At 37.2% G+C, this 26,897-nt stretch overlaps 1 protein-coding gene and 2 long non-coding RNA genes across 5 annotated transcripts; 1 reads left to right on the top strand and 2 right to left on the bottom strand.

Moving 5' to 3' along the window:
• Positions 1-3,821: 3,821 nt before the first annotated feature.
• Positions 3,822-6,756, bottom strand: LOC131018041 (uncharacterized). Its single transcript, XR_009099999.1, has 3 exons — positions 6,622-6,756; positions 4,702-4,768; positions 3,822-4,098 (listed from the first exon to the last, which is right to left on the bottom strand). It is a non-coding gene; the product is annotated as an uncharacterized LOC131018041 (long non-coding RNA).
• A 6,790-nt stretch (positions 6,757-13,546) lies between these two features.
• LOC131018034 (uncharacterized) lies at positions 13,547-16,481 on the bottom strand. Its single transcript, XR_009099994.1, has 3 exons — positions 16,347-16,481; positions 14,427-14,493; positions 13,547-13,823 (listed from the first exon to the last, which is right to left on the bottom strand). It is a non-coding gene; the product is annotated as an uncharacterized LOC131018034 (long non-coding RNA).
• A 3,806-nt stretch (positions 16,482-20,287) lies between these two features.
• Positions 20,288-22,749, top strand: LOC131017922 (uncharacterized). 3 transcript variants are annotated; one of them, XM_057946672.1, is made up of 4 exons: positions 20,288-20,475; positions 20,962-21,045; positions 21,591-21,789; positions 21,916-22,749. In XM_057946672.1, the coding sequence occupies exons 3-4, from the start codon at positions 21,667-21,669 to the stop codon at positions 22,732-22,734; spliced, it is 942 nt and encodes a 313-aa protein (XP_057802655.1). In that variant the 5' UTR covers positions 20,288-20,475; positions 20,962-21,045; positions 21,591-21,666; the 3' UTR covers positions 22,735-22,749. The 3 variants fall into 3 exon arrangements, with proteins under 3 accessions (XP_057802655.1, XP_057802663.1, XP_057802647.1); XM_057946680.1 differs by lacking the exon at positions 21,591-21,789; XM_057946664.1 differs by having other exon boundaries at positions 20,962-21,789.
• Positions 22,750-26,897: the final 4,148 nt, after the last annotated feature.

The raw sequence follows: 26,897 nt of genomic DNA, 5'->3' as shown, positions 1-26,897 counted from the left end.
GTCACCGCCAATGATCGAACCCCAGATCAAACTCGTGTTCATAAAAACTAATTGGCATGTTCATCTATTAAATTGCTTCTCAACTTCTCAACACATTTGAGCTTCTCAATATAACCTAACCCTATATATATATTATTACTTATTAAATTAAAAAACTTCGGTCGGTTCGATTTCATCCAAATTTGTTAAACACAAAATCGATCCGACCAAAAAAAATTCGATTTTTCTAAAATTACAACCGATCCAAAACCAAAATAAGTCAAAACCAAACCAAACCGACCAAATACCAATGGTTCGGTTCGGTTATTTGGATCTGGTTCGGTTTTGCTCACCCCTAAGCCTTATAGACGAAATGTGGATTTTGGGTTCGCCCTTAATCCGGCTAGATGGTGTAGCTGACGTGGGTTCGTCCCGGGGTCCCATCTAGTTAATGAATGAATGAATGATTATACTTTCCAGGGGTCGCCCAGGGACTACGAATGAAAGGATAAGGGTAACAGTGGTGCTACGGTATGGCGCGCGCGAATGAATAAAAATATTTTGTGATTATAGAAGTTAAATATTTATTTTTAAAACCTTCTATAATTCACGTACATGCATGGACTATCATATGGAAATGATTATTTCAAAAATGCATGACCCACTGGGTACACTAGTACTCAGCCCAAAATTCTTTTACTCTTTTCAGGTCAGTAAGTTGGTGGAGATGGAAGCAGCTGTGGAGGGCTGGCTGCAATATTTTGAAATAACTATTATAATAAAAAGTTTATTATACATTTTGAGTATGTAAAAATTATAATCAAAGATTATATATATATAGAATTAATGTTTGGTATTATTATTTATTTGTACGCAAATTATTTATTATTTACCGCTCGATGGAGAGTGCATGTAGTCGGCCCCTCTTGGACGCTTGACCAAAGCCCTCATGATCATGTTGTGCTATGCCAATTTCATGAGTGAGCTGGTCGGTCAACTCCTTTTGGCGAGCTAGACTCGGTTACCCCATCATTTACCGCTTTATTAAAATTGTAATTAAATATCCGATTGTTTAGCCGCACGTATTTGTAGACTGGTTCTAAACCACCAGCGTGCTGAGCCAAACTTTCCGACTTTAATATTAATAATATTGCTACTTAAATAAGTTATCTATGTATTATTATTATTATTATTATTATTATTATTATTATTATTATTATTATTATTATTATTATTATTATTATTATTATTATTACCCCTTTTTTCCCGCTTCTTAAATCCAACCCCTAGTCACGTTTCGGCATTCGTGCCTTCCTTCGGGAATTGGGGCGTGACAGAGAGAGAGAGAGAGAGAGAGAGAGAGTTAATGGATATTCTCATTTTGATCATTGAAAAGAAATATTTAGAGTTTTTATCCTCATAATTTAGATGTTGGCATTTGGTTTTTTGTTTTAGGAAATCTTTTTCAGCCAAATATAAATTAATAGCCTGTTTTCTAGCTATAATCTCTTCATCTCGGAGATCGTCATTTGTTGGGTCGTGGTCGAGTTCCTCCTGAATTGCTTTGAGTTGTAATCTGGCCGCTTGTGTTGTAACCATGAGGTGACCACATTCTTTATAATTGAAGTTCTTGAGCACTTGTTAAGCCCTTGCAACTTTTGGCAGATCCTTCGTTGGGCTTTTTCTCCTTGATATCTATCCCAATGTTCCTCAATCAGTGCATGAAAGTTTGGGTGCTGCATCCAAAAGTTACAGAATTTAAATGACCTTTTGAATGTAGCTATGGTATCAAATAAGTTCACAATAACCGGAGAGTGGTCAGAATAAAATCCCCTTATTAAGATTTGGGTGCGACAGTAATAATTTGCAGATAACCATGCATTGTTGCACATCCCTATCAATCTTTGAATAAACTTTCAAATTGGTCCAAGTGTAGAAACGCCCTATCAAGGGTGTATCTTCCAGCCCACCTGCCAAACAAGCATCTGCAAATCCCTGGTATTCCAATGCAACTGGTAAAGAACCACCTGCTCTTTCAGAGGGGTCTCTAATATTATTGAAGTCCTCTGCAACAAGCAGGGGTATGCTCTGCACACTTAAGTTAACCAACACTTTACACAGAGGTTTACGATTTATGAGGGTATTGAAAACGTAGATGAATGCAAAATAAAATGCCCTATGACTATTTATGCAAGTGAAGTTCAAAGCAAGGCGTTGTGCATTTTTTTGAAGTGTTGTGGCAGATACATAAGATGGATTCCACAAGACTAGAATTCTACCTCCTTTTTATAATATCAAAATTATGCTCATATTTCCAAAGTGGCAGGATCTTTTTCATGAGTTTTTCTAGTTTTTCAAAATTAAGTTTAGTTTCCAGTAGTCCTACAATGTACCTTATGGCTCTAATTAAATCTAACACATTAGCATGTTTGTGGGGTTTATGCCAGCCCCTAATATTCCAAATATCAACAATCATCAAGAAACTTTGTGTAAATTATTACCTTGTTCCTTACCACCTTTATTCGTTGGAGAGGGTTTTTTTCTTTTTGTTCTTGAGTGCCACCAATTTGTTTTTGTCAAAGGCCACTTCAGTGTCAATTTCTTTACTTTTAGGTTCAATGGCCTTCTTGTTTTTGTCAAGAGTACACTTTTGATGGCTATCCTTGGTAGTTTCTGTCCTTGTGATGTTTCCTCCTTGTGATGTTTCTTCTTTTAGCTCCTATTTTTCTTTACAATTTCCAGTGTGTGAATGCATTTGTACATCATCACGAGACATGGGGTTTTCCACCAGTTTTTGGCCAGAGCTTGCTCCACATATATTTCCATCATGGGAATGTTTATGGCCTGCCATGTTAGTGCTATTAATACTCAAAGAGATAGGATTATTAACATTACCCTTCTCATGCGTATCTTTGGAGGGAATTTCAGATTGTGTCGCCAAAGGTTGGCTGTCTTCCTTGTTCATTCCTTCTAGTATTTGGAAAGAATTTTCCAGTTCAAGATCATCTAGCTCGTCCCAATCTTTGACAAGCACCTGTTCATCCCTCATCAGTTGGTTTTCATTTTGTGTGTTGTTTCGAGATTGCGGGGAGTCGGGGAATCGAATGTGCGTATTTGTCCTTTGCTCTTCCACCTCCACTTCCTTGTTCTGAATTTGTGTGCTTTCCTTAGGGACATAGATTTGTTTTACCTGTGGTGGGTTGGTAGAAGCATCTCTTCCACGTCCCTTTGAAGGTAGGTGTGGTCTCCGATTAGGTCCCGTTGTCTGGGACCTCCCCCTTAGGGAAATACTTTGATGAGCTCCGCGGGAACGGCGCCTCCTGCCCTTCCTATTTTTGACCACCGTCCGACTATCATTGTCCTCCATACCGTTCTGATTTTGATGATTCACTTTTTTCCTATTCCAAGTTTCCTTTCTTGGGTTTTGCTTCTGTTCCCATTTTGTTCCTACATTCAGATTGAAAGTGCCCTAGTTTAGAACAGAATGAACAAATCTTAGGAAAGAAATCAAACCTAATTTGTTGGTTGATTTTCGATCCACTTGGGAGTAGAAGTATGGCACTTCTTCTCGGTGGTTTGGTAGCATCCACAACTATCTGGAATCGAGGGGCTGTGATTTGGCTTTTGTAGAATGTTCTCTCATCCACACAGATTGGAGTATCATTGAGTGCATCTATTTTATGTTTTGTTTACACTTTAGGTGTGTTCTCTTTGGTTGTAAGTTTATGTCACAGCCCGCCCTAACTAGGGATAGTTAGGCCGAGTGATCCACGACTAGGGATGGGGTTAAAGAAGAAGGGGAAGAAAAGGGGCGTCATTTATAGCCGTAAAACTTACTCATCTTAATAAAACTCGTCATTTTTATTCATTAATACTCAATTGAAAACAGTCTATGAAAGACTGCATAAAAGTTAATTAATATCATTAATCAAGTTATACATCATATGCAACCATTCTCTTAAGACTCAAAGTATGACATAACATACTATAACATCAACAACATCTTGCAGCGGAAAGTAGCTAGACATATGTATGAAGACATATTCTAGACAGGTTAACTATTTATTAACAACCCTGGAGACTCCGCTCATTGCAGCACCATCATCACATCAGCTCAACCTGCACATTTAGAAAACATATGCAGGGCTGAGTACAAAAGCACTCAGTGGGCACGTATGCCTAGGTATAAAAATACATGCTTCAAAACTATAAATTGTCATGCCATCATAATCAGTACAGCAAGGGAGTTTTTCGCTAAAAAGGCCCAAGCTTACTAAGTTCATTTGTGATTCTTAAAGTTCGTCTGATCAGACTAAGTTCTTTTGTAATCTATCATATCTGAAACTGTGTGCCGGAGAGGTGGCCACCTCTCACGGTCACTTGACCGGCCAACCCGCTAGATGACTCACGGTCACTGGTGTACACTAGTCCTGGCAGGATAGCTATCAACTGCTCAGGACCCGAATTCGATTGCATCATTGGCAAAGCCAAAGCAGATAGATATCATACTAAAATTTAAACATTTTATGGCAAGACAACAGTTGTAATATTTTCCAGTTCAAAGATTTGTAACGAAATAACTTGTTCAAAGGTAGCATTAAACTCGTTTGATAGATATATAAAACTGAAATTAACAGTTAAATCATCTCATGCATTCATTCGTATAAGAGGCCTACGACACGCAGGGGATCTCTATATACGTATAGTAAAAGTAATGCCCACCTCGTTGTGTCTCTGTATCAATGAGTAACGTCACTCTCTCCCTCAAGTCGTTACTTCCCAAAAGGACCTTCATCGTTATGAAGAATTGGTGAGAAGTTATAAAAGAAACCTCGATTAATAATCTAATCTCTTTTATGAAACATTAGTATCTCTAATGTTCATCTCTCTTGATTGTTAATCAATATAACAATTATTATCTCTCGTCATTACTCATTAATTATAACATCCTTATGTTATAATTAGCAGCGCTTCAATTAAAAGAAATATTTAACACATCGAAAAGTCCACTTTCTTAGCAGATCTATTCGCTCTCATCTCGTCTAATTAACCGATTAGAAAGTTAAACTTTCCATTAGGCATGTATTTGAGTCACGGGTCAACAAGAATTGACTATGCTCAAATTCTAATTTCACTAAAAATTTCGGCATGACCTATTCATATATAATGTCAGCCACGAGATTTCAACGCGTGAATCTCACTACGTGAACTCGTCTCTCGACTCAAAACTTAGCATCTTGACTTCTTTTCAACGCAAACCAAACAATTCAAAATCATCAAAACTCTTTATCAGTAAACTATCATTTATACTCGACACCAATTGTTCGAGTGTCAGATACCAACATTTATGTGCGTTAATCATAACTCTCACAACTCACACCATTTAGTCATATCGTATCATCCATCAAAACAAATATAATCAAGTTGTTTTCTAGAAAGTTTTACTGTTTTTGTGTCATCTTTAAAAATTCATAACAACCAACTCAATCATCATAAACTCTCATACCAATTGATCTCAAAACTTCATGAAGTGTAGTTCACTCTAAAAATAGTAGTTAACCAAAAAGGTTAAAGGTTTTTGGAGATATTGCTCTTTTAGTGCAGGCTGTCAAAGATTGACAGTTTCTGCCAATTTTGTTTAGGCCATTAGAAACCAAGGCAAACCTTAATAAAATTCCATCAAATTTAATCATCCAAAACTAAAGGTATCCTTGAAGATTTGGTTAAAATTTCACAAGAGAAAACGTTCATATGATCTGCCAAATAAACAATGAAACTCATACACTTTTACTGTTGGACAAATATGACAGCAGAACAGGGCATTTTTGAAATAATAAACTGCTCTGTTTCAGAGGTCATAAAAATCGAAATCTTATTTTTTTAGAAAAGTATTGAAGTCTAGTTTCGTTTAAAAAAAAACGGTGATGCAAAATCCTTCATGGATTAATAGATATAAACGTTTTTGTGAAGTCTACCAATAGTTGACAGATTCTGTCAAGGATTTTTCAAAATATCTTTAAAATAGCAAACATCATCCAAAAGACATGAAATTTTGCAGCAACGAAATACACATATCATAGATAAACATACTAAAATTTCAGAGCCATCAAGCAATGAAAACTCATCGAAACATAAGCTTGAAACTGCTGTAAAATTTTGACAGAATTCCAGTTTTAATTTCGTTCAACAATTATCATCCATAAATTGTAAATCAATTAGCATGCTCATGTGATATCGTAGAACACATATACACAATAATATTCATTATGCAACGTCTCAAACTTCACGAATTTAAATAATCATACTCTAAAAATTTATACAATTTTCGTGCTTGGAAAAATACGAATTTAATATATATCAATTCTAGCATACCCCTAAGCACAAATATCAAGTCAAAACGATCAAACAAAAATCGAAAGACAAGCTAATATGTGAAAAACGGGGCTGCCCTCATGGGTTTCATAGCTACGGTCCGTTCCGTTCTTACTCCCTTCATTAAACATGCTCAACATCTACCCAAGAACAACATACTAAAATTTCACGACGATCCGACGTCGTTTCAAAATAAAGTCGAGAATCGACGTTTTTCGACGTCGACGAAAATCGAAAAGAAAACCATCAAAACGTAGGTAGAGATCTTACCTACTTAGATACGTGATCGGAAAGATGATCGGCGCTCGTCTCGGTGCTCAAATCGGAAGTCAAAAGCTTGAACACCAAAGAAATGGTGTTAACGTGAAGTGTGTGTGTGTTTCTAATGTGTTTTAGTGTGTGTGTTGTGTGTGCAGCGTGAGTTAGGTGAGATGAGGGATAGTGGGCAGTTGGGGGGGTGGTTAGGGGTAGGGTAGGTTAGATATTTAGGATATTAACCCGTTAGTCGTTAAATATCTCGTTTCGTCTCGTTTTAACGACTAACTACCCATACTCTTCGTTACTCGCCCTCTCAACCTCTACTCACTTTCATTGCACTCGTAATTCTATATAAATATAGAAAACACAAGCTCGTTCTCGAAATTCTGATAAACGAGCTCGGTTCGTTTATCGAGAAAATCTAGTTCACTATTCACTCGTCGTCCAAAAATAAAAACTTTCATTATTGGACTCGTATCGAAAAACTAAGAATATTTCTCGACGACGTGCACGTAAGATTTTGAAAGTCGACAAAAAGACGAAATAGCAGTATTTTACTATTCATCGTCAAAAAGTCAAAATTTTCAAAAACGTCTTAACGGACTCAGATCTCACTTCCGAGTTCACCGTTCTCATTCAAATAATTATCTCGAATTATTCAAATACTCAAACTCAAATACGAATATAAAATCTCACATCATTCTTACATCATCGAAAGAACATCTCAACATCTTAAAAATAATAAGAAAACTTCATATAACTCCTCATCTGTTTACAAAGTAAATCAAACAAGGGATCTAAACCCTAATTACTCAAACTCAAGCAATTAAACACGTCATCAAAAGCACGGGTATTACATACCTTCCCCCTTAAAATAAATTTCGTCCCGAAATTTGTACCTCTTGTAAATGTTTCGGGTACTTCTCTCACATCTTATCCTCAAGCTCTCTTTCCACTTCTTTCTAAGTATCATATCTCCATTGGACCTTATCCAATGCAATCGACTTATTACTCGATTGCCGAATTTTATGATTTAGCATCATCTGAGGTCTCTCTTCATAACTCAAGTCTGGTTCTAAGATCATTTCTTCTTAGTAAACCACATGGTTTGGGTCGAAAATATGTATCCTCTCAATTGTGACACGTGAAACACGTTATGCACATTTCCAAAGCTAGGTGGCAAAGCCAACCTATACGCTATTGGACCTATCTTTTGCAATATCTCGTAAGGACTTATAACTCTGGGTCTAAGCTGTCCTTTAACTCCAAATCTATTCATCCCCTTTGAGGGTGAAACCTTCAAGAAAACTTTGTCTCTTATCTCGAAACTTTGTCTCACATCTTATAGGTAAACTCAATTAGTGGCAACACATTCTCCCGATTTACTCCTCTATCAAGGATAGTAGTTCCTATAATATCTTCTATCGCCTGCTATGCTAAAATTCATCCTTGTACCCAACTCTTTCTGTAACTCATCCAAAAACGTGATGTAAATTTTTTTTTTCTTTCTGAGGTGATCTACACCGGTACTCAATGCAATCTTATAATCTCACGAACGTACAATTGTGATAACTTATCTGGTCCATACGCGATTAGGATCGGTATGAAATGTGCAGATTTTGTTAGTCGATCTACAATCACCCAAATTGCTGTATTTCCTCTTTGACTTTTGGGTAAAGCTGTCACAAAATCCATCGCTATGTGATCCCATTTCCACTCGGGAATCTCCAACGGTTTTAACTTCCCATAGGGTCGTTGGTGTAATGCTTTCACTTGCTGACAAGCTAAGCATCGCTCTACAAAAGAAGCTATGTCTCATTTCATTCCGTCCCACAAAAATCTATTTTTTTACAACCTGATACATCTTTGTGCCTCCTGGGTGGGCGGTGTAAGGCGTGTTATGAGTCTCACTCATGATCGTATTCTTAAGTTCATCATCGCGGGGAATGCATCTTCTCCCCTCAAATAAGATAGCATTGTCTGATTTTTTTTTTTTTTTTGTAACTCTTGAGATCTCCTGCTCTTATCCTTTCTCGTAACTTGTTCATTGTCTCATCTTTCCTTGTGCTTCAATCACCATTTTCCTCAAACTAGGCATCGTCGCAACAATACTTGCTATCGTCCCTGGTGGTTTTATCATCTCTATCCTCATCTTGTCAAAGTCCTTTATAAGCTCATCCTCTCTCGTGAGAATACATCCTAACTTTGACGAGACCTTTCGGCTCAATGCATCGGCTACTACATTGGCCTTGCCAGGGTGATAGTTAATGTCGCAGTTAACATCCTTTACTAATTCGAGCCATCTCATTTGCCTCATGTTAATATCCTTATGCTTGAAAAAGTATTTCAAAGTTTTGTGGTCCGTGAAAATCTCACATCTAACTCCGTAGAGATGATGTCTCCAAAATTTTTTTTTTTTTTTTTGGGCATGCACAACGGCTGCAAGCTCTAAATCATGCATTGGATAATTTATCTCGTGGGATCTAAGTTGTCGTGATGCATAGACTATAACTCTTCCTTCTTGCATCAAAACACATCCTAGCCCATTCTTTGACGCATCTGTGTAGATGGTATACTCTTTATCCATTTCCGGGACTAGCAGCACTGGTGTTGTAGTCAATTTCCTTTAAGCTCTTAAAAACTCTCTTTACACTCCTCTTTCCAATTGTACTTAGCTTCTTTTCTCGGTCTTGCTATCGTGGAAAATCCTTCAATAAACCTCTTCTAGTATCCTGCTAAGCCTAAAAAGCTGCAAATCTCGTTAGGCGTAGTTGGTGATCTCCACTCATGTATAGCTTGTACCTTGACGGGGTCAACTTTAATTCCTTCGGATGATACAATATGTCCTAGAAAAGTTACTTCGTTCAACCAAAACTCGCACTTGGTGAATTTGACAAAAAGCTTCTCAACTCTTAGCGTTTCCAACATCGTTCTCAAATGTTTTGGCGCTGCTGCTCATTCTTCGAATAGATGAGAATATCATCTATGAAAACTAGGATAAATTTATCCAGTTATTGATGGAACACTCGATTCATGTGATCCATGAAAACTACTGGTGCCTTCGTCAAACCGAATGGCATAACTATGAACTCATAGTGCTCATACCTCATTTGAAAAGCTGTCTTAGGTATATCATTTTGTCAAAATTTCAACTGGTGGTAATCTGATCTCAAGTCAACTTTCAAGAAAAAGCTCGCTCCTCGTAATTGATCAAACAAGTCATCTATCCTCGGCAAAGGATATTTTTTCTTGAGTGTCAATTTATTCAGCTCTCGATAATCTATGCACATTCTCAACGTGTCATCCTTCTTTTGACAAAAAGACTGGTGCTCCCCACGGGGATACACTACGTCTAATAAAACCTAACTCGAGCAATTCTTGTAGCTGAATCTTCAGCTCTTGTAGCTCCTTAGGCGCCATTCTATAGGGAGCCTTCGACACTAGTGCTGATCCAGGTTCTAGGTCGATAGTGAACTCCAACTATCTTGTTGGTGGCAATCCTGGTAAGACCTCGGGAAATACATCTCTATATTCCCTTACCACTGCTACATCCTTAAAGTTTTTTACTTGATTCTCCTTCATCATTCAAGTAAACTAGGTAAGCTTGTGCTCCTTTCTTCTTTACCAATTTCGATGCCTGAAGTGCCGAAATGATTGAAATTCTCTTCTTTCTATCAATGTCGTGAAAACATGTCTGTTCCTTCCCAGGTGGTTGGAAAGTTATCTGTCTCTTCTTACAATCAATCGGGCCAAAGTTCTCTGCTAACCATTCCATCCTTAGAATAATGTCTACGTTCCACATAGGCATTAAGTGCAAGTTTCTTGCTTTCATCTTTAGTGATCCTAACTCAAGCTCTAAGTTAGAAATCATGTGAGAAACTGTAGTAGCTCTTCCTACAGGAGTGATTACTCTCAACTCGGGACTAGCTTGTTTTTGGTTCGAGTTTGAAGGTAACATGCTTCAACCAATTAAAGAATGCGAGGCTCCTGTATTAAACAGGATTCTAACTGGTGCATCCAATAACTTGCCCATACTACCTTAAAGTCCTGCCTTAAACCGGCACTTAAAACTCAGACATCTCTTCATCAGTATCCATCTTCTGATGAGCAAATCGTGATAGCTCACAGAATTCTCGGTTATACTCTACAACCGATTTCTTTCCTTGCATCAAACTTCGATAGTCAGCCTCTTGCTGCTTACTGTACTCCTTGGTACATATTTCTCAAGAGTAGCCTTGAATTGTTCTCAGGTGTAGTTTACCAGTTGCTCGGGTGTTAAAGTCTTCTGACGTGCCTCTCACTAGTCTTATACATCAAAAGAATCTACTAGGATAACTCAAAAGTTGTAAGGGTTCAACCCTAGAATGACATCAAAACAAATTGTTCAAGAGACTCAAATGGATGACCAGAGGGTAGAATGAAGTAACTACCAGGTCGAACAAAAATGACCTAGAGTAAGAACCCATCTGGCTTTTCAACCGAAAGTTGAAACACATGGGTTTATAAACCCAAAACACGTCTACTGAGATTTGGATCATGCGGACTGGCCAGGTCCAACATAATCACTCCCCAGTCACATGGGATATACTATCCCGAACTTGGAAATTCTGTGTCTTCTAAACCCTCAACATACTATACATAACAAAACTTAAGTTCACACCAGCAAGCTAAAAGCTTAAACTCAGGGTCCTATGTTCTAGACTCTTGTTTCGAAAGTTCAATATTTTTCGACTCTCCTCTCATGTTGCGGTGGTGGTGGCGGAGTATTATCCCGCCTATCCTTCACATCACACTCTTGATGACATCTTTGAGGCATTTTTGAAATCACAAAAGGAAAACTCAACTCAACCAACGCTCTAAGCATCCTCAAAACTCAAGTTCAATTTACTAACTCAACTTTAAGGAAACCCTCACGGTCACCTTAACATTCATCTGTAAGGCAATAAGCACTCACGAAATGCTAACAAAAAGACCACTCTGGTCAACCTAATATATCCATCAGTAGAATGCCTCTTTTTAGAGGGCTTACATAAAGGGGTTATTTAAACCCTACAAAAACCATAGTATCTATCGTAATGTCCCTTCTAAATCGACACCATTAATAGTACTATGTCTCGGTCTGGACCTCCTACGGTAATTGCTACCAGTTAACTCATCTAGTTGCTACTTTAGCACACTAGGAACATCCATCTATTTAACATCAGTAGGGTACTAAATTCGCATGCTTATCTATCATCATGTCAAAATCTCAAGTACCAGTATCTCCTAAGTAAGTTATATACATCGCAATGTAATTGCAACTAATCAAAAACGAGGGTGTACCGCGCATACTCTCAAGATCATCCTTAGCTCTAGCCTACATCGACTTCTCTTCTCATCCTCATCAACTCTAGCCCTCCTCGGCTACTTCTCATCCTCATTATCGTTTATCATTTTATCATCTTTGGTAACTGATACTCAAGGAGCGACTCGATATCTACTACACTCTTCTAGAGTCCCTGGTAGAAAACAAGCATCTGGTCAGTAGATCCGCATAGAAAATCTGGGTATCTGTAACAAATCCCATCTCCTGTGGGTCCAATGCTCAAGATGACATGTCCCATCATATTGAGTGGCTTTCTTCCTTGCTCAATCCTACCACTCGATTGGTAGCACGGGGACTAGGTGCACGATGCCATCCAGTCTAGTAACAACCATAAGGCTTTCATCCTTTCATAGTCTATGAACATGTGTTTGAAAATCTGCTAGGGTATCTCTGTACCACATACTGTACGCCTCGTCCTCGTATCCGATCTTTCCTGAGTTCGATCTCACAACAGTCCACTTTTGTGCAGTGCCAACAGTCCTAGCCAACCTATAAGGAGAACTTAAAGGTGACTCTAGGAACTAACTCTACTTGGCTCCAGCAACAGAAATAAACAAAACATAACTTAGCAAAACTCCTATTAAGTAGTACTGTTATCTTAAAACTCAAGCTCAAAACATCTAAATTCTCATCTCGTCCCGTCTTTACTTAGTAGGGAATCTCTCTAAACAATGATATTAGATCCCTTAATCTAAATCATATCAGTAAGACAACTCAACAATTCTCTCTCAAAGCCATCTCCAAAGACTATGGCTCATGATACCTCCTCAAGTACCATTAAGGTTGCGTGAGCAAAACTCGCGTCACAAAATAACTCAACATATCGTACAATATCTCATTGCAGCATGCTAATAACTCATCATTAATCATGCTATTATACTCAAGCTCATAACTCAAACTCATAACTCAAACCAACAAGTACTTAAAGCAATTGCTAATTCTCTCAAGCTTTTAGCTCTAAGTTCTCATTTCATCCTTCTACTTAGTAAAAAAAATCTCTCTTAACAATGACATTAGATTCCTTCATCTAAATCATCGTGACTTATCACAACTGCTCAAACAATTCTCATCACAAAACATCTCAAATACATCACATCATAACTCATAATTATGCATCCTCAATCATATAACATCATATGATATAAACGCTCTCATGATTCATCATGTAACATCAACATATGCTCTTACAACATAATAACTCATTATTAATCATGTTGTCATCCTAAAACTCAAACTATGCACCTTTAAAGTGTAACATCATAACTCATCATATAACCTCAACATCATGCTCTTCAAAATTTAACGTCAAATAAACTTTGAAATTTTACATACCTCGTTGAGCCTGGTGTGATGGTGCGCTGAGCTCACGGTTGTTAATAACTATTAGTCTAGTGACTCATTCTAGACTAAACTCAAGACTTCTAATTCAGAGCTTTCCTTCGCTCTGATACCACTCTGTCACAGCCCGCCCTAACTAGGGATAGTTAGGCCGAGTGATCCACGACTAGGGATGGGGTTAAAGAAGAAGGGGAAGAAAAGGGGCGTCATTTATAGCCGTAAAACTTACTCATCTTAATAAAACTCGTCATTTTTATTCATTAATACTCAATTGAAAACAGTCTATGAAAGACTGCATAAAAGTTAATTAATATCATTAATCAAGTTATACATCATATGCAACCATTCTCTTAAGACTCAAAGTATGACATAACATACTATAACATCAACAACATCTTGCAGCGGAAAGTAGCTAGACATATGTATGAAGACATATTCTAGACAGGTTAACTATTTATTAACAACCCTGGAGACTCCGCTCATTGCAGCACCATCATCACATCAGCTCAACCTGCACATTTAGAAAACATATGCAGGGCTGAGTACAAAAGCACTCAGTGGGCACGTATGCCTAGGTATAAAAATACATGCTTCAAAACTATAAATTGTCATGCCATCATAATCAGTACAGCAAGGGAGTTTTTCGCTAAAAAGGCCCAAGCTTACTAAGTTCATTTGTGATTCTTAAAGTTCGTCTGATCAGACTAAGTTCTTTTGTAATCTATCATATCTGAAACTGTGTGCCGGAGAGGTGGCCACCTCTCACGGTCACTTGACCGGCCAACCCGCTAGATGACTCACGGTCACTGGTGTACACTAGTCCTGGCAGGATAGCTATCAACTGCTCAGGACCCGAATTCGATTGCATCATTGGCAAAGCCAAAGCAGATAGATATCATACTAAAATTTAAACATTTTATGGCAAGACAACAGTTGTAATATTTTCCAGTTCAAAGATTTGTAACGAAATAACTTGTTCAAAGGTAGCATTAAACTCGTTTGATAGATATATAAAACTGAAATTAACAGTTAAATCATCTCATGCATTCATTCGTATAAGAGGCCTACGACACGCAGGGGATCTCTATATACGTATAGTAAAAGTAATGCCCACCTCGTTGTGTCTCTGTATCAATGAGTAACGTCACTCTCTCCCTCAAGTCGTTACTTCCCAAAAGGACCTTCATCGTTATGAAGAATTGGTGAGAAGTTATAAAAGAAACCTCGATTAATAATCTAATCTCTTTTATGAAACATTAGTATCTCTAATGTTCATCTCTCTTGATTGTTAATCAATATAACAATTATTATCTCTCGTCATTACTCATTAATTATAACATCCTTATGTTATAATTAGCAGCGCTTCAATTAAAAGAAATATTTAACACATCGAAAAGTCCACTTTCTTAGCAGATCTATTCGCTCTCATCTCGTCTAATTAACCGATTAGAAAGTTAAACTTTCCATTAGGCATGTATTTGAGTCACGGGTCAACAAGAATTGACTATGCTCAAATTCTAATTTCACTAAAAATTTCGGCATGACCTATTCATATATAATGTCAGCCACGAGATTTCAACGCGTGAATCTCACTACGTGAACTCGTCTCTCGACTCAAAACTTAGCATCTTGACTTCTTTTCAACGCAAACCAAACAATTCAAAATCATCAAAACTCTTTATCAGTAAACTATCATTTATACTCGACACCAATTGTTCGAGTGTCAGATACCAACATTTATGTGCGTTAATCATAACTCTCACAACTCACACCATTTAGTCATATCGTATCATCCATCAAAACAAATATAATCAAGTTGTTTTCTAGAAAGTTTTGCTGTTTTTGTGTCATCTTTAAAAATTCATAACAACCAACTCAATCATCATAAACTCTCATACCAATTGATCTCAAAACTTCATGAAGTGTAGTTCACTCTAAAAATAGTAGTTAACCAAAAAGGTTAAAGGTTTTTGGAGATATTGCTCTTTTAGTGCAGGCTGTCAAAGATTGACAGTTTCTGCCAATTTTGTTTAGGCCATTAGAAACCAAGGCAAACCTTAATAAAATTCCATCAAATTTAATCATCCAAAACTAAAGGTATCCTTGAAGATTTGGTTAAAATTTCACAAGAGAAAACGTTCATATGATCTGCCAAATAAACAATGAAACTCATACACTTTTACTGTTGGACAAATATGACAGCAGAACAGGGCATTTTTGAAATAATAAACTGCTCTGTTTCAGAGGTCATAAAAATCGAAATCTTATGTTTTTAGAAAAGTATTGAAGTCTAGTTTCGTTTAAAAAAAAACGGTGATGCAAAATCCTTCATGGATTAATAGATATAAACGTTTTTGTGAAGTCTACCAATAGTTGACAGATTCTGTCAAGGATTTTTCAAAATATCTTTAAAATAGCAAACATCATCCAAAAGACATGAAAGTTTGCAGCAACGAAATACACATATCATAGATAAACATACTAAAATTTCAGAGCCATCAAGCAATGAAAACTCATCGAAACATAAGCTTGAAACTGCTGTAAAATTTTGACAGAATTCCAGTTTTAATTTCGTTCAACAATTATCATCCATAAATTGTAAATCAATTAGCATGCTCATGTGATATCGTAGAACACATATACACAATAATATTCATTATGCAACGTCTCAAACTTCACGAATTTAAATAATCATACTCTAAAAATTTATACAATTTTCGTGCTTGGAAAAATACGAATTTAATATATATCGATTCTAGCATACCCCTAAGCACAAATATCAAGTCAAAACGATCAAACAAAAATCGAAAGACAAGCTAATATGTGAAAAACGGGGCTGCCCTCATGGGTTTCATAGCTACGGTCCGTTCCGTTCTTACTCCCTTCATTAAACATGCTCAACATCTACCCAAGAACAACATACTAAAATTTCACGACGATCCGACGTCGTTTCAAAATAAAGTCGAGAATCGACGTTTTTCGACGTCGACGAAAATCGAAAAGAAAACCATCAAAACGTAGGTAGAGATCTTACCTACTTAGATACGTGATCGGAAAGATGATCGGCGCTCGTCTCGGTGCTCAAATCGGAAGTCAAAAGCTTGAACACCAAAGAAATGGTGTTAACGTGAAGTGTGTGTGTGTTTCTAATGTGTTTTAGTGTGTGTGTTGTGTGTGCAGCGTGAGTTAGGTGAGATGAGGGATAGTGGGCAGTTGGGGGGGTGGTTAGGGGTAGGGTAGGTTAGATATTTAGGATATTAACCCGTTAGTCGTTAAATATCTCGTTTCGTCTCGTTTTAACGACTAACTACCCATACTCTTCGTTACTCGCCCTCTCAACCTCTACTCACTTTCATTGCACTCGTAATTCTATATAAATATAGAAAACACAAGCTCGTTCTCGAAATTCTGATAAACGAGCTCGGTTCGTTTATCGAGAAAATCTAGTTCACTATTCACTCGTCGTCCAAAAATAAAAACTTTCATTATTGGACTCGTATCGAAAAACTAAGAATATTTCTCGACGACGTGCACGTAAGATTTTGAAAGTCGACAAAAAGACGAAATAACAGTATTTTACTATTCATCGTCAAAAAGTCAAAATTTTCAAAAACGTCTTAACGGACTCAGATCTCACTTCCGAGTTCACCGTTCTCATTCAAATAATTATCTCGAATTATTCAAATACTCAAACTCAAATACGAATATAAAATCTCACATCATTCTTACATCATCGAAAGAACATCTCAACATCTTAAAAATAATAAGAAAACTTCATATAACTCCTCATCTGTTTACAAAGTAAATCAAACAAGGGATCTAAACCCTAATTACTCAAACTCAAGCAATTAAACACGTCATCAAAAGCACGGGTATTACAGTTTATCATGGAAAAAGAAGAAAAAAGAAAAGAAGAGAATATTTTATCACATGTTAGTGGTTCTCACTCTTTTTATTCCATGTTCTTTTGGTGGAAAAATATTGCATGAAAATACTATGAAGAGAGAGAAAAGATAAAGAGAGAAAATGGCGAGAGAGAGAGAGAGAGAAGGAGAAATATATAAAGATGAGTTAATTTGTATATAAATTTTGATGGTAAAATTGAAAGATCATAAAAATATACAATATGGAAAAATATCATCACACATATTATCATGAATTGGAGTGAAAAGGTGGGAAAAAGGCGGTCCAACAAAATTTTTTCCAACAAAAAGAATGTGTGAAAAGAGTGGAAAAAGGGAAAAAATATATGTATTTCACTCTTCTCCATAAAAAATAATGCACCCGTATACAAAAAAATAAAATAAAGAATTGAATTGTCTATACTTATTTTCACACGCAAGCGGGATTGAACTCAAGACCTCTAACAATGAGAGTCTTTGGGTGTCCCAACTTTACCACTTGAACTCTGCAGCATTGACTGTTATATGGCATTTTTTTAAATGATAGCTTCACCTCTGATCAGCTAATTTGATCTAGAAAATTTCAAACACGGACAAGTTATGTTGAATAGGACCAAATTGACCAATTAGACAGATCTAACTGAAATATTATGATTCCCAAAGTAAAAAATTATTTTGACGAAATCTCATGTGCGGGAGTCCGCACCATGCAAACGTTTACACACACTCTAATAGGACATTTTAAACTATCCTATTAAATTGTCCTGTTCACACATTTGACTTTATTCGATCTAGTTATATTATCATAGTGATATTTTTATTAATAACAAATGTCATTTTTACTAACAATATATAAAAATAAAAAGTTTAATTTTCGTTTATAAAAAATATCATTTGCAAAGTATCACTTACATTTCAAAAAAGTATCGTTATTAAAAAAATATAATGTTATATCATATTTTATGTGTATGATTTCATTTATTATTGATAAATGTATCATTTTTATTAACGAAAATGTCATTAGATATAATATGATGCAAGGGTGGATCCATGATTTGTCGATGCGGGGGGGGGAGGGGGAACAGGGGTTCGGGGGCGGTAGCCCCCAAGTCAAAATTTTCAGGCAATCTGTACAATTCATTTATGTGTAGGTAGAATTTTAATGGATTTAGGATTATAATGCGATCACTGACTATAATAAATAATTATTCTCTTTCTATTGATTCAATAACATATACTAATGCTATCCCTGCAAATTGTACCATTATAGTTGAAAGTATACAAAAACTACATCAATATATATATATTTTAAAAAATAATCTATCTTCTACAAGAATAAATTAATTTTTATTTTTATGTTGAAAGATTTTTTATTTTTATTTTTAAAAATTGGATTGGGCTAAAATTGAACTACATATAAATATTAGGCTAAATAGATTTAATATATATATATATATATATATATAGTGTCGCATTCAATGGAGACCATTTCTTATATAGAGAATGAAGACCAAATCAAGGCCATTCATCTCAATCCAATCAATGATCCAGATTATTTCATGATTTGATTTTTCATGTAATTCAATAATGGTTAATTACATTTATTTAATCCAGAAAGGGCAAAAACGTCCACTCAAATCTACTGAAATATGGGATCCCATTGAACAAATCCCGAAAATTCATCTTTTTCCATTCTGGGACCTAATCCGTCAATGAACATAATAGATGAACATTAGTATGTTCATTGTTTTCCTACGAACATTTCGACGAACATCAGTATGTTCATTAGTTTTTCTACGAACATATCGACGAATATCAGTATGTTCATTGGTTTTTCTACGAACATATCGACGAACATCAGTATGTTCATTGGTTTTCTACGAACATATTAACGAACATCAGAATGTTCATTGATATTTTCTACGAACACTTCATTGACGATATGCAGATCTGCAAATCCGGCGACGGCGCGGTGCGGCGGTCGCCACCACGAGCGTTCTACCATTGTCGTCTTCATCGGCTTCACCCTGACGACGCCGGGGCAGCACAGCCTCGAGAATCCTCCGCCTGCGACGCCGACGGAGCAGCAGAAGGAGGAGGAGATGGAGGCGATAGGGGAGAAAGGCGGTGGAAGGGAGAATGGAGGGGAGGGATGGCAGCGGAGCAGAAGCGGCGGAGCAGCAGAGATGGGGAGGCGGCGGAGCAACAGGGGATTGGGGGAGGCGGCGGGAGAGGGGGGAGAGTGATTGAGAGAGAGAGATAGAGAGAGAGCGTGAATGAGAGAGAGTGAGTGAGATTAGGGTTAAATAGAAAATGACATGCTTAACCTTTTGATTATAAAATAAATTAAAATTAATAAATTTAATCAATTAAATTACCACCATTAGATTAAGTTAGATCAAGGAACCAGATTTGGTCTTCATTCTCTATATAGGGGAGTGGTCTCCATTGAACTCTCCCCTATTATATATATATAGGACAAAATTTTGGGCCTATATAGATCAGCCACTGGTATGATGGAATGGAGCGGGTTGGGTCAACACAAAAAGCTCCGAACAACACGGTACAGACTCCCGTGCTGGAGGCCATCTCAATTGTATTTGTACATGCCACCAAATTACAATATTAAGAATCTATTTATACTTAGAAATTTTTAGGCTCTATTTGATTCCTAACTTTATGGTGCCTAATTAGAGTAAAATTAGAGATGGGCCAAGCCCCAAGCGCGATATAGTACTTGATTCATTAAAGTGAGAATAGCTGATAGTACCCAACTGTCTCAACCTACATTTCAAAACTATCCACTTTTTCAAACTAATTCTCCTCATATCCATTCCCCTTAAACAATAATAAAAGGTACACTGAAGTGGCAGGGAGTATCATGCGTGTCAGGTAGGAAATTTATGACCAAATTTATTGGGTTTAGAAATAAGTTGGTAGAATTGTCTTTATTATGTCCAACCAATTCTCTCCAATTATGCGCCCCTCCCCAATTCTACCTATGCGGAAATTCTCTCTCTCTCTCTCTGCGGAACAAATCTCTCTATGCGCCCCTCCCCAATTCTCTCTCTGCGGAACAAATCTCTCTCTCTGTCCAACCCTTTTTAAAAAAAAAATTGATGCGCCCCACCCCAGTTCTCTCTCTGCGGAACAAATCTCTCTCTCTCTGCGGAAATTCTCCCTCTCCCTCTCTCGACCGAAGCTTCATTTATTTTCACCGTAAATTGGTCGGCGCCGGAGAAGATGGACCAACCGGATGAGGTTTGGTTTTGATGCATATTGTTATTTTTTTCTGCAATTTTTTTAATATTTATCCTATTTTGTTTGGAGTATATGTTTGTTGGTTCTCAATTTATTTTCTTATGTAACTTCGATTATTTAAGATTGAAATTCCAATTTTTTTGCTTTGGTGTTGTTACCTGATTTAAGAGGTTTTTCGCTCGCCCTAAATGAAAAAATTTTGCCCCCCTAATTTGGTATTATTCTTTCGAAATTTTGAAAGTTGCCCTAATTCTTGGCCCCTATTGTTATCAATTTAGTGTTACGCCTATATTTGTTTGTTTATTGTGAAAGGAAATATATTTTGGAATTGTTAGTATGCGCTAAAAGATTTTGTGCGCAAAGTAGTATATAATTTGCGCATAGATGGACTCATAGTATGCAAATTACATGCGCATAGTTGGACTCATTGTTTGATATTTGCATTGTTTTGGTTGAATTTTAATAATTATTTACCTGTTGTTACAGGGTCCTCCTGTTTTGTTGAGACCGGACATAATTAATTCAACGTGGGACGTTGGCACATATTATAAAATAAAGTATCTTAGCAAGGTAAAATCTGTTTTGAAGGAAAAAGGTGGTCAACAGTTATTAGATTGATTTATAGGGGGTTGTTTTGGACATTTTTTGGATTGGAATCCTGGTCCGAAATGTGCAATGGCCGTGCATCATGTGGTATCCCGCCAAATAAAATCATATAATAATGATCTCTGTTTTAAATTGAATAATACTAAGGTTTATTTATCGAGGAGGGATTATGCTTTAGTGACCGGTCTTCAATTTGGTGATTTTAATTATGATATGTCACGTAATCATAATTTGGATGAAGTGGAAGTGTTTAGAAGATTTAGTGGTGGTCAGTCTCATGTGAAAGTGTCGTTTCTCGTTGATCTTTTTGAAAATTTTAAGATTAATGATGAGGATGGGAGTTTGCACTTGAAGATTGCCTATATTATAGTCTTATATGGACTTCTCGTAGGCTATTAGACTGATAAAACTGTTGAGCATTGGGTTTGGGCATTAGTGTATGATCTCGATGCATTTAACCGATTTCCGTGGGGGGCGTATAGTTATAATTTGTTATGTCATCATGCCAGTAAAATTTTCACATCTAAGAAACAGTATAAATTTTATGGACCTGTGTGGGCATTGCATGTGTGGTCGCTTGAGGTAATGCCCGACTTAGGGCAGGTTGTCGGTAAATGTGTGGCGGAGTTTGCGCACCCCCGATGCTTAAAGTGGAAGTTGCGGAGTCGACCTTCTACAAAGGAGTTACACCCATTCTTCGAGAAAGAGGTATTTGGATTTTGTTATTTTTGGTGTTTTAGTTTTAATGTTATACTAATCTTTTGATAATTAATGTGTTTAGCATGTCATTTTGATAAAATGTTACACTGATCTTTTTATTTTATTTATTTTTAGGAGCAACAAATATTGGAGCTTCAACCAGATGAATTTGAACTGACGACCATGTACTACTTATCTACACTTGGATTTGATTTGGGTCGACCGGGTGAAGAAGATGATAACCAGGAGGAAGAGCCTCATCCATCCGGCTCTTTGAATGATATCCATAGGGCACGGCATGAAGAAACGCCTGATTTGTTGTTTGATGCCCCAATTGAAACACATGAAGTATCGGCTCTACATGATACACCTATTGGTGTGGAAGATATCCCCTGGACAGGGACTGATAGACGGGTGCGGGGTTCATCGTCCCGCGATGGTTCTCGTGGAAAAGCTAGGGAAAAGCACGGTGAGCAAGCAAACCGCCGTGTAGACCGCGAGTACATAGATAATGCTGTCAGGAGGATTGATGCGGCAAATGAGGCGAGAATGCAACGACACAGCGATGCTTTGCATGAACGGGTGAAGGGAACATTGAAGTGGTTTTTGGACGAGTGGAAGGGTTTGATGAGTTGTAAGAGTGCCCGCGCCACAGATGTATGTTCCCCTGTCCCTCGACCCACCCCGGCTCCCGAGGCAAGACCGGTAGATGACGTACGCGACGAGGATGCAGAGATACGCGTTGAGGATGAGGCAATATGTGACGAGGATGCAGCTGGACTTCAAGTTCGTCAGGATGATACTGTGGAACAATCGCCTTATGTTCCACAGTTCTCTCAGTTTGAGTTTGGTAATTGTTCATTTTTGGGCACTGATGGCCAGCTGCCTCATTTCTCAAACCCGATGGATCATATTAGAGCATGTGTGGATTACATGGGCGAGGTAAAAATATAATTTTAATTTAACAAATTGAGTATTTGTTTATGTCCATTATTTTTTATTTGAATAGGAGATAGGTTCTTTCACACACAAGTATTCACCATATCACCAATGCAAGTATGAGCAGGACCAAACTTGCGAATAAACCAAAAAGATCCCTGTTGAGTGGCTCGTACCTGAAATGGACACCACTTGTGATATTTACATTTAAAGATAATCCTATCCAAGTCAGATCGAGGAATGATAAATTCTGCTCGACGTTCCAAATGCCACAACCCAACAGCTATTTTTAGGTGTTCTTTGCTTTCAAATATAGAACCTTCGCTTAGATCAGTCGGATCTGGTATTTCATCAAGTTTACCGGCAAAAAGGTTCTCTGAAAAATCTTCAGGAATAACAGGAACCAACCAATTGCTCATCTCCTGCGCCGCTTGTGGTCCTAAATCTTCAGCTAGACCTCGTGGGTTTGTTTGCATTATCATAGCCATCAGCTCGCCAATTTCCCCCTCTCGGCAAATCCACGCAATATGCTCAGCAAACGTGCCATAATCAACTCGAACAGAGGCCCGCTCATCAGCTTCTTCTTCTTCCTCCTCCTCATGTACATCCTCATCCTCATCTGTTGATGGGATGTACTCCTCATCATCAATGTCATCGACACCAGATGCTCCTCCTGACGCATAATTCCGGGTGGAATTAGGCGTTGAATCTGCAAACCAATCAAATCCTGCCATGTGATGTGCAATGGACTCATCCAACGAAACATGCGATGGATTCTGCTCATAAGTGGATGCACTAGGTATATCCATGGAAGGTCGGTATACATCACGCTGCGACGGATAATTCCTTCCATTGTCAGTCACAAAAACTTGTGGCTCGACCTCATTGGTGCATAACACCCGAAGTTGATCATCATTAATTAACAAGGAACGAATCAGCCGACCACTGCGAGTTCCTGAGAAATAATAAAGATCATAGTTTGGATTCAAGGAGTTTACAACCAAATAATAATTAATACTTTGCCGCAACTCTAGAATATTTATATTATCAGCTCGAACATAGCAAAAGGTAGCACTGCCACCATTATAAAGATTATCATTCCAATATCCTCCATAATTTACGATAATATTCTTCCACTCCGCCATCTACGAAGAGACAACGACAAATGTAACACCCCGATTTTTCATAAACTTTTTAATTTAAATCTTTGAAAACTAATAGATAAAAATAAAATTTCTTGAATTATAAAAGTTTAAACCAATTTAAAATCAACTTGTCAAAACTAAAGTAGTAACATGAAATAAAATGATAAACTAAAAAGTAACATGTTTCAACTTAAATTTCTATGGAAATACTAAATCTCTAGTCATTCTCGACTTCCATGGCCACCTCGACTCCAGAACTGCAAAACTGAGAAGATAAGGGGTGAGCATATTGAAAATATACTCAGTGAGGAACATAACAAAATATTCATATATGTCACATATATAATTAAATCACATTATCATACTTGCAAACATACGCCAAGAGACCGGAGCCCCTTGACAAACATAATCATAGTTTGAGTCGATGGCTTAAGTCCCATGACCAAACACATACATAGATCAATGGATTAGGTCTCATGATCAACTTATCAACATAGATCAATGGCTTAGGTCCCATGATCGCACATAGCATAGATCAATGGCTTAGGTCCCATGATCACACATAACATAGATCAATGGTTTAGGTCCCATGATCACACATAACATAGATCAATCGCTTAGGTCCCATGATCACACATAACAACATAGTCATAAGATGCACGTAAACAAGTAATCAAACGTGATAATAAAAACATATATAACCATATGAATAAGCGTAAAATCCCTCACCTTAAAGTCGAAGGCAATTAACTAAAATCCAGAATGAAGGTCTTAATAGCGCCGCACCTGAAGAATTCAGAAGAATTCGTCAAAATCGCAGCTGAACAGACCAGTCAGCTTCAAGCCTTCGTTTGAAGCCTCAAACGTCCTCAAATCGTATTTTGCCCATAAATACGACTTCTTCGTCTTCGAGAGAGCTTTCTGTGGCCGTCTGTTTCGCTTGAATCGGAGTTCTGTGGAGGAAGTTATGGCCGTTCTCCCGAAACTGCCAGAACTTGATTTCCTGCGAAAATCTTACTCCAGCTCAGATCTTCTGAACTGTATCCCGCTCAGCTTTCACCGTTGGATGGACAACGTTCTATGAAAGTCCCAAGGGAGAAACTGCCTACACGTTTCTGGCCCTCTCTGCTCTCTAAAACCCTAATTATAATTAGTGTGTCCGTCTGTTTTAGGGTTTGAAAATAGATCCCATATTTATACTAGTTTCTAAAGAGCTTTTGATAAATATAAAAAATTATTTTCTATGTATATCTCCTACTAAGATAAAGAATAAAGATGATAAAAGGAGTTCTAATTCTAATAGGAATCATTAATAATAATAATAATAATAATAATAATAATAATAATAATAATAATAATAAGCTATACAAGAAAATACCGTTAATTAAACTTATAAAATAAATCTAAGTTATCGGGGTGTTACAACCTACCCCACTTAAAATAATTCCGTCCTCGAAATTCTAGTCACGATTCTTGAGCCATATAATCTAGTTCTATGGTGAGGTAACTTCATCATTCGTCGTTATCCTCATCACCATCGCTCTCATCCCTCCTTGTCTTCTTCCTTTGTGGTCCCTCTTCCTTATTGCTTTGGGGTTCCTCTTCGGGATCTTCCTCGCTAATTATCTCATCTTTTCTTTTAAGTCCATCGGCCCAAAAACACCAATGATCAAGTAAATTTCGAACAAATGAATCATAAGATTCTAACGACGTAACCATATCGTACACTTCTTGGGCAATGAGTCGTAGCGGTGCAGGCACTTTGCTCATGAGATGTTTGGTCGCATAAAAATCCCCTATAAAGACTCCTAGTTCGTTCAATTCGTGAAAGAGATTGCTCATCCTTTGCACGTGTTCTACGAACCCGTAGTCGCTACTCCATGTATGGCAGTCGTACACCGATTGCAGCCTCCTAATCCCTTCGTATCTCTCGCATTGTACACGCAAGAATTCACAACGTTCACTTAATCTTTCATATTCTTCGCGCAATTTCTCCATTCGTGCTTGTAGGGTAACTTGAGCTCTAGTGGGAGTTTGACGTGTCCGTGCCATCTAACAATTTCACAATTTCAACTATTTCTAACGAAGCTAAACATAATAGTACTAGAACATAAAGGCATCATAAAAAAAAAGTCATGTAAAACATCATAACGGCCATATACTTAAACAATTAAAACACATACCTTGGAGTCGATGCAGCACATGAGTTTCGAATGTGTAGTGACCCGCTCTTTTATATATATTAAATCCAGTATTTTGTGTTTATTATTTTTCATCAGTGAATGGAACCGATTATTATCCGGATATGAATTCAGCTTATGATCCTGAATTTATATTATTGAAGCAGTCAGTGATGTTTTTCAAAAGTTATAACTGGCTTAGCGAAGTCATGTTATTTATTGAGCGAGATGAGACTATCGATTATATTATTTATAATTACTTAAGTTGTGGATTATTTCCGACTCATGAGTTAATTAAATCTGCGGATTTAATTTAGACATCAGAACAGCGAATGAATTAAATCTACGGATTTAATTTAGATTCATTTTACAACCTGTCAATTCTAGCAAGGCGGGAAATCATATGTCGAAACACATGATTTATTTAAAAAGTTAGACAGTATCAAAGCAGATACGAGCACGTGATTCATATTACAATTACAAAAGCACCGAGATATACGAATATATCTCATTTATTCACCACAATCAACCTCCATTTCTATCTTCTAAATTACACCAACACTAAGTACCAAAAGGAAATAACAGAATAAGAAAAGGGAAAAGGAAAAGTGGGCTGCAAAGGCAGTCACCACTGCACTCTTTCCTCCTGCTCCACCGCCTATTTTGCACCTTTTGACTAAGCACACTCAAGCGTGCATACCACATCCAACCACCTCAGCCGCAACCTATGACTACACCTTCTCTAAAGAGGCAGACACATTTTGACTTCCTTGTAGTATCAGCCAACAACTCCATCTTTTAAATCATCAGCCAAACAACACCACATTTTCTATCACTTTGCTGCCACCAAGAA

The sequence above is a fragment of the Salvia miltiorrhiza genome, chromosome 1, assembly GCF_028751815.1.
Source record: "Salvia miltiorrhiza cultivar Shanhuang (shh) chromosome 1, IMPLAD_Smil_shh, whole genome shotgun sequence".
NCBI classification, from domain to species: Eukaryota; Viridiplantae; Streptophyta; class Magnoliopsida; order Lamiales; family Lamiaceae; genus Salvia; species Salvia miltiorrhiza.
The sequence above is the reverse complement of the archived record's forward strand: the minus strand, read 5'-3'. Positions and strand labels throughout refer to the sequence as shown.

Coding starts and splice junctions, on each gene's coding strand:
- LOC131017922 (XM_057946672.1), top strand. CDS start 21,667: ATGCCCGACTTAGGGCAGGTTGTCGGTAAATGTGTGGCGGAGTTTGCG. Junction 21,790..21,915: donor ACCCATTCTTCGAGAAAGAG/GTATTTGGATTT, acceptor ATTTATTTTTAG/GAGCAACAAATATTGGAGCT.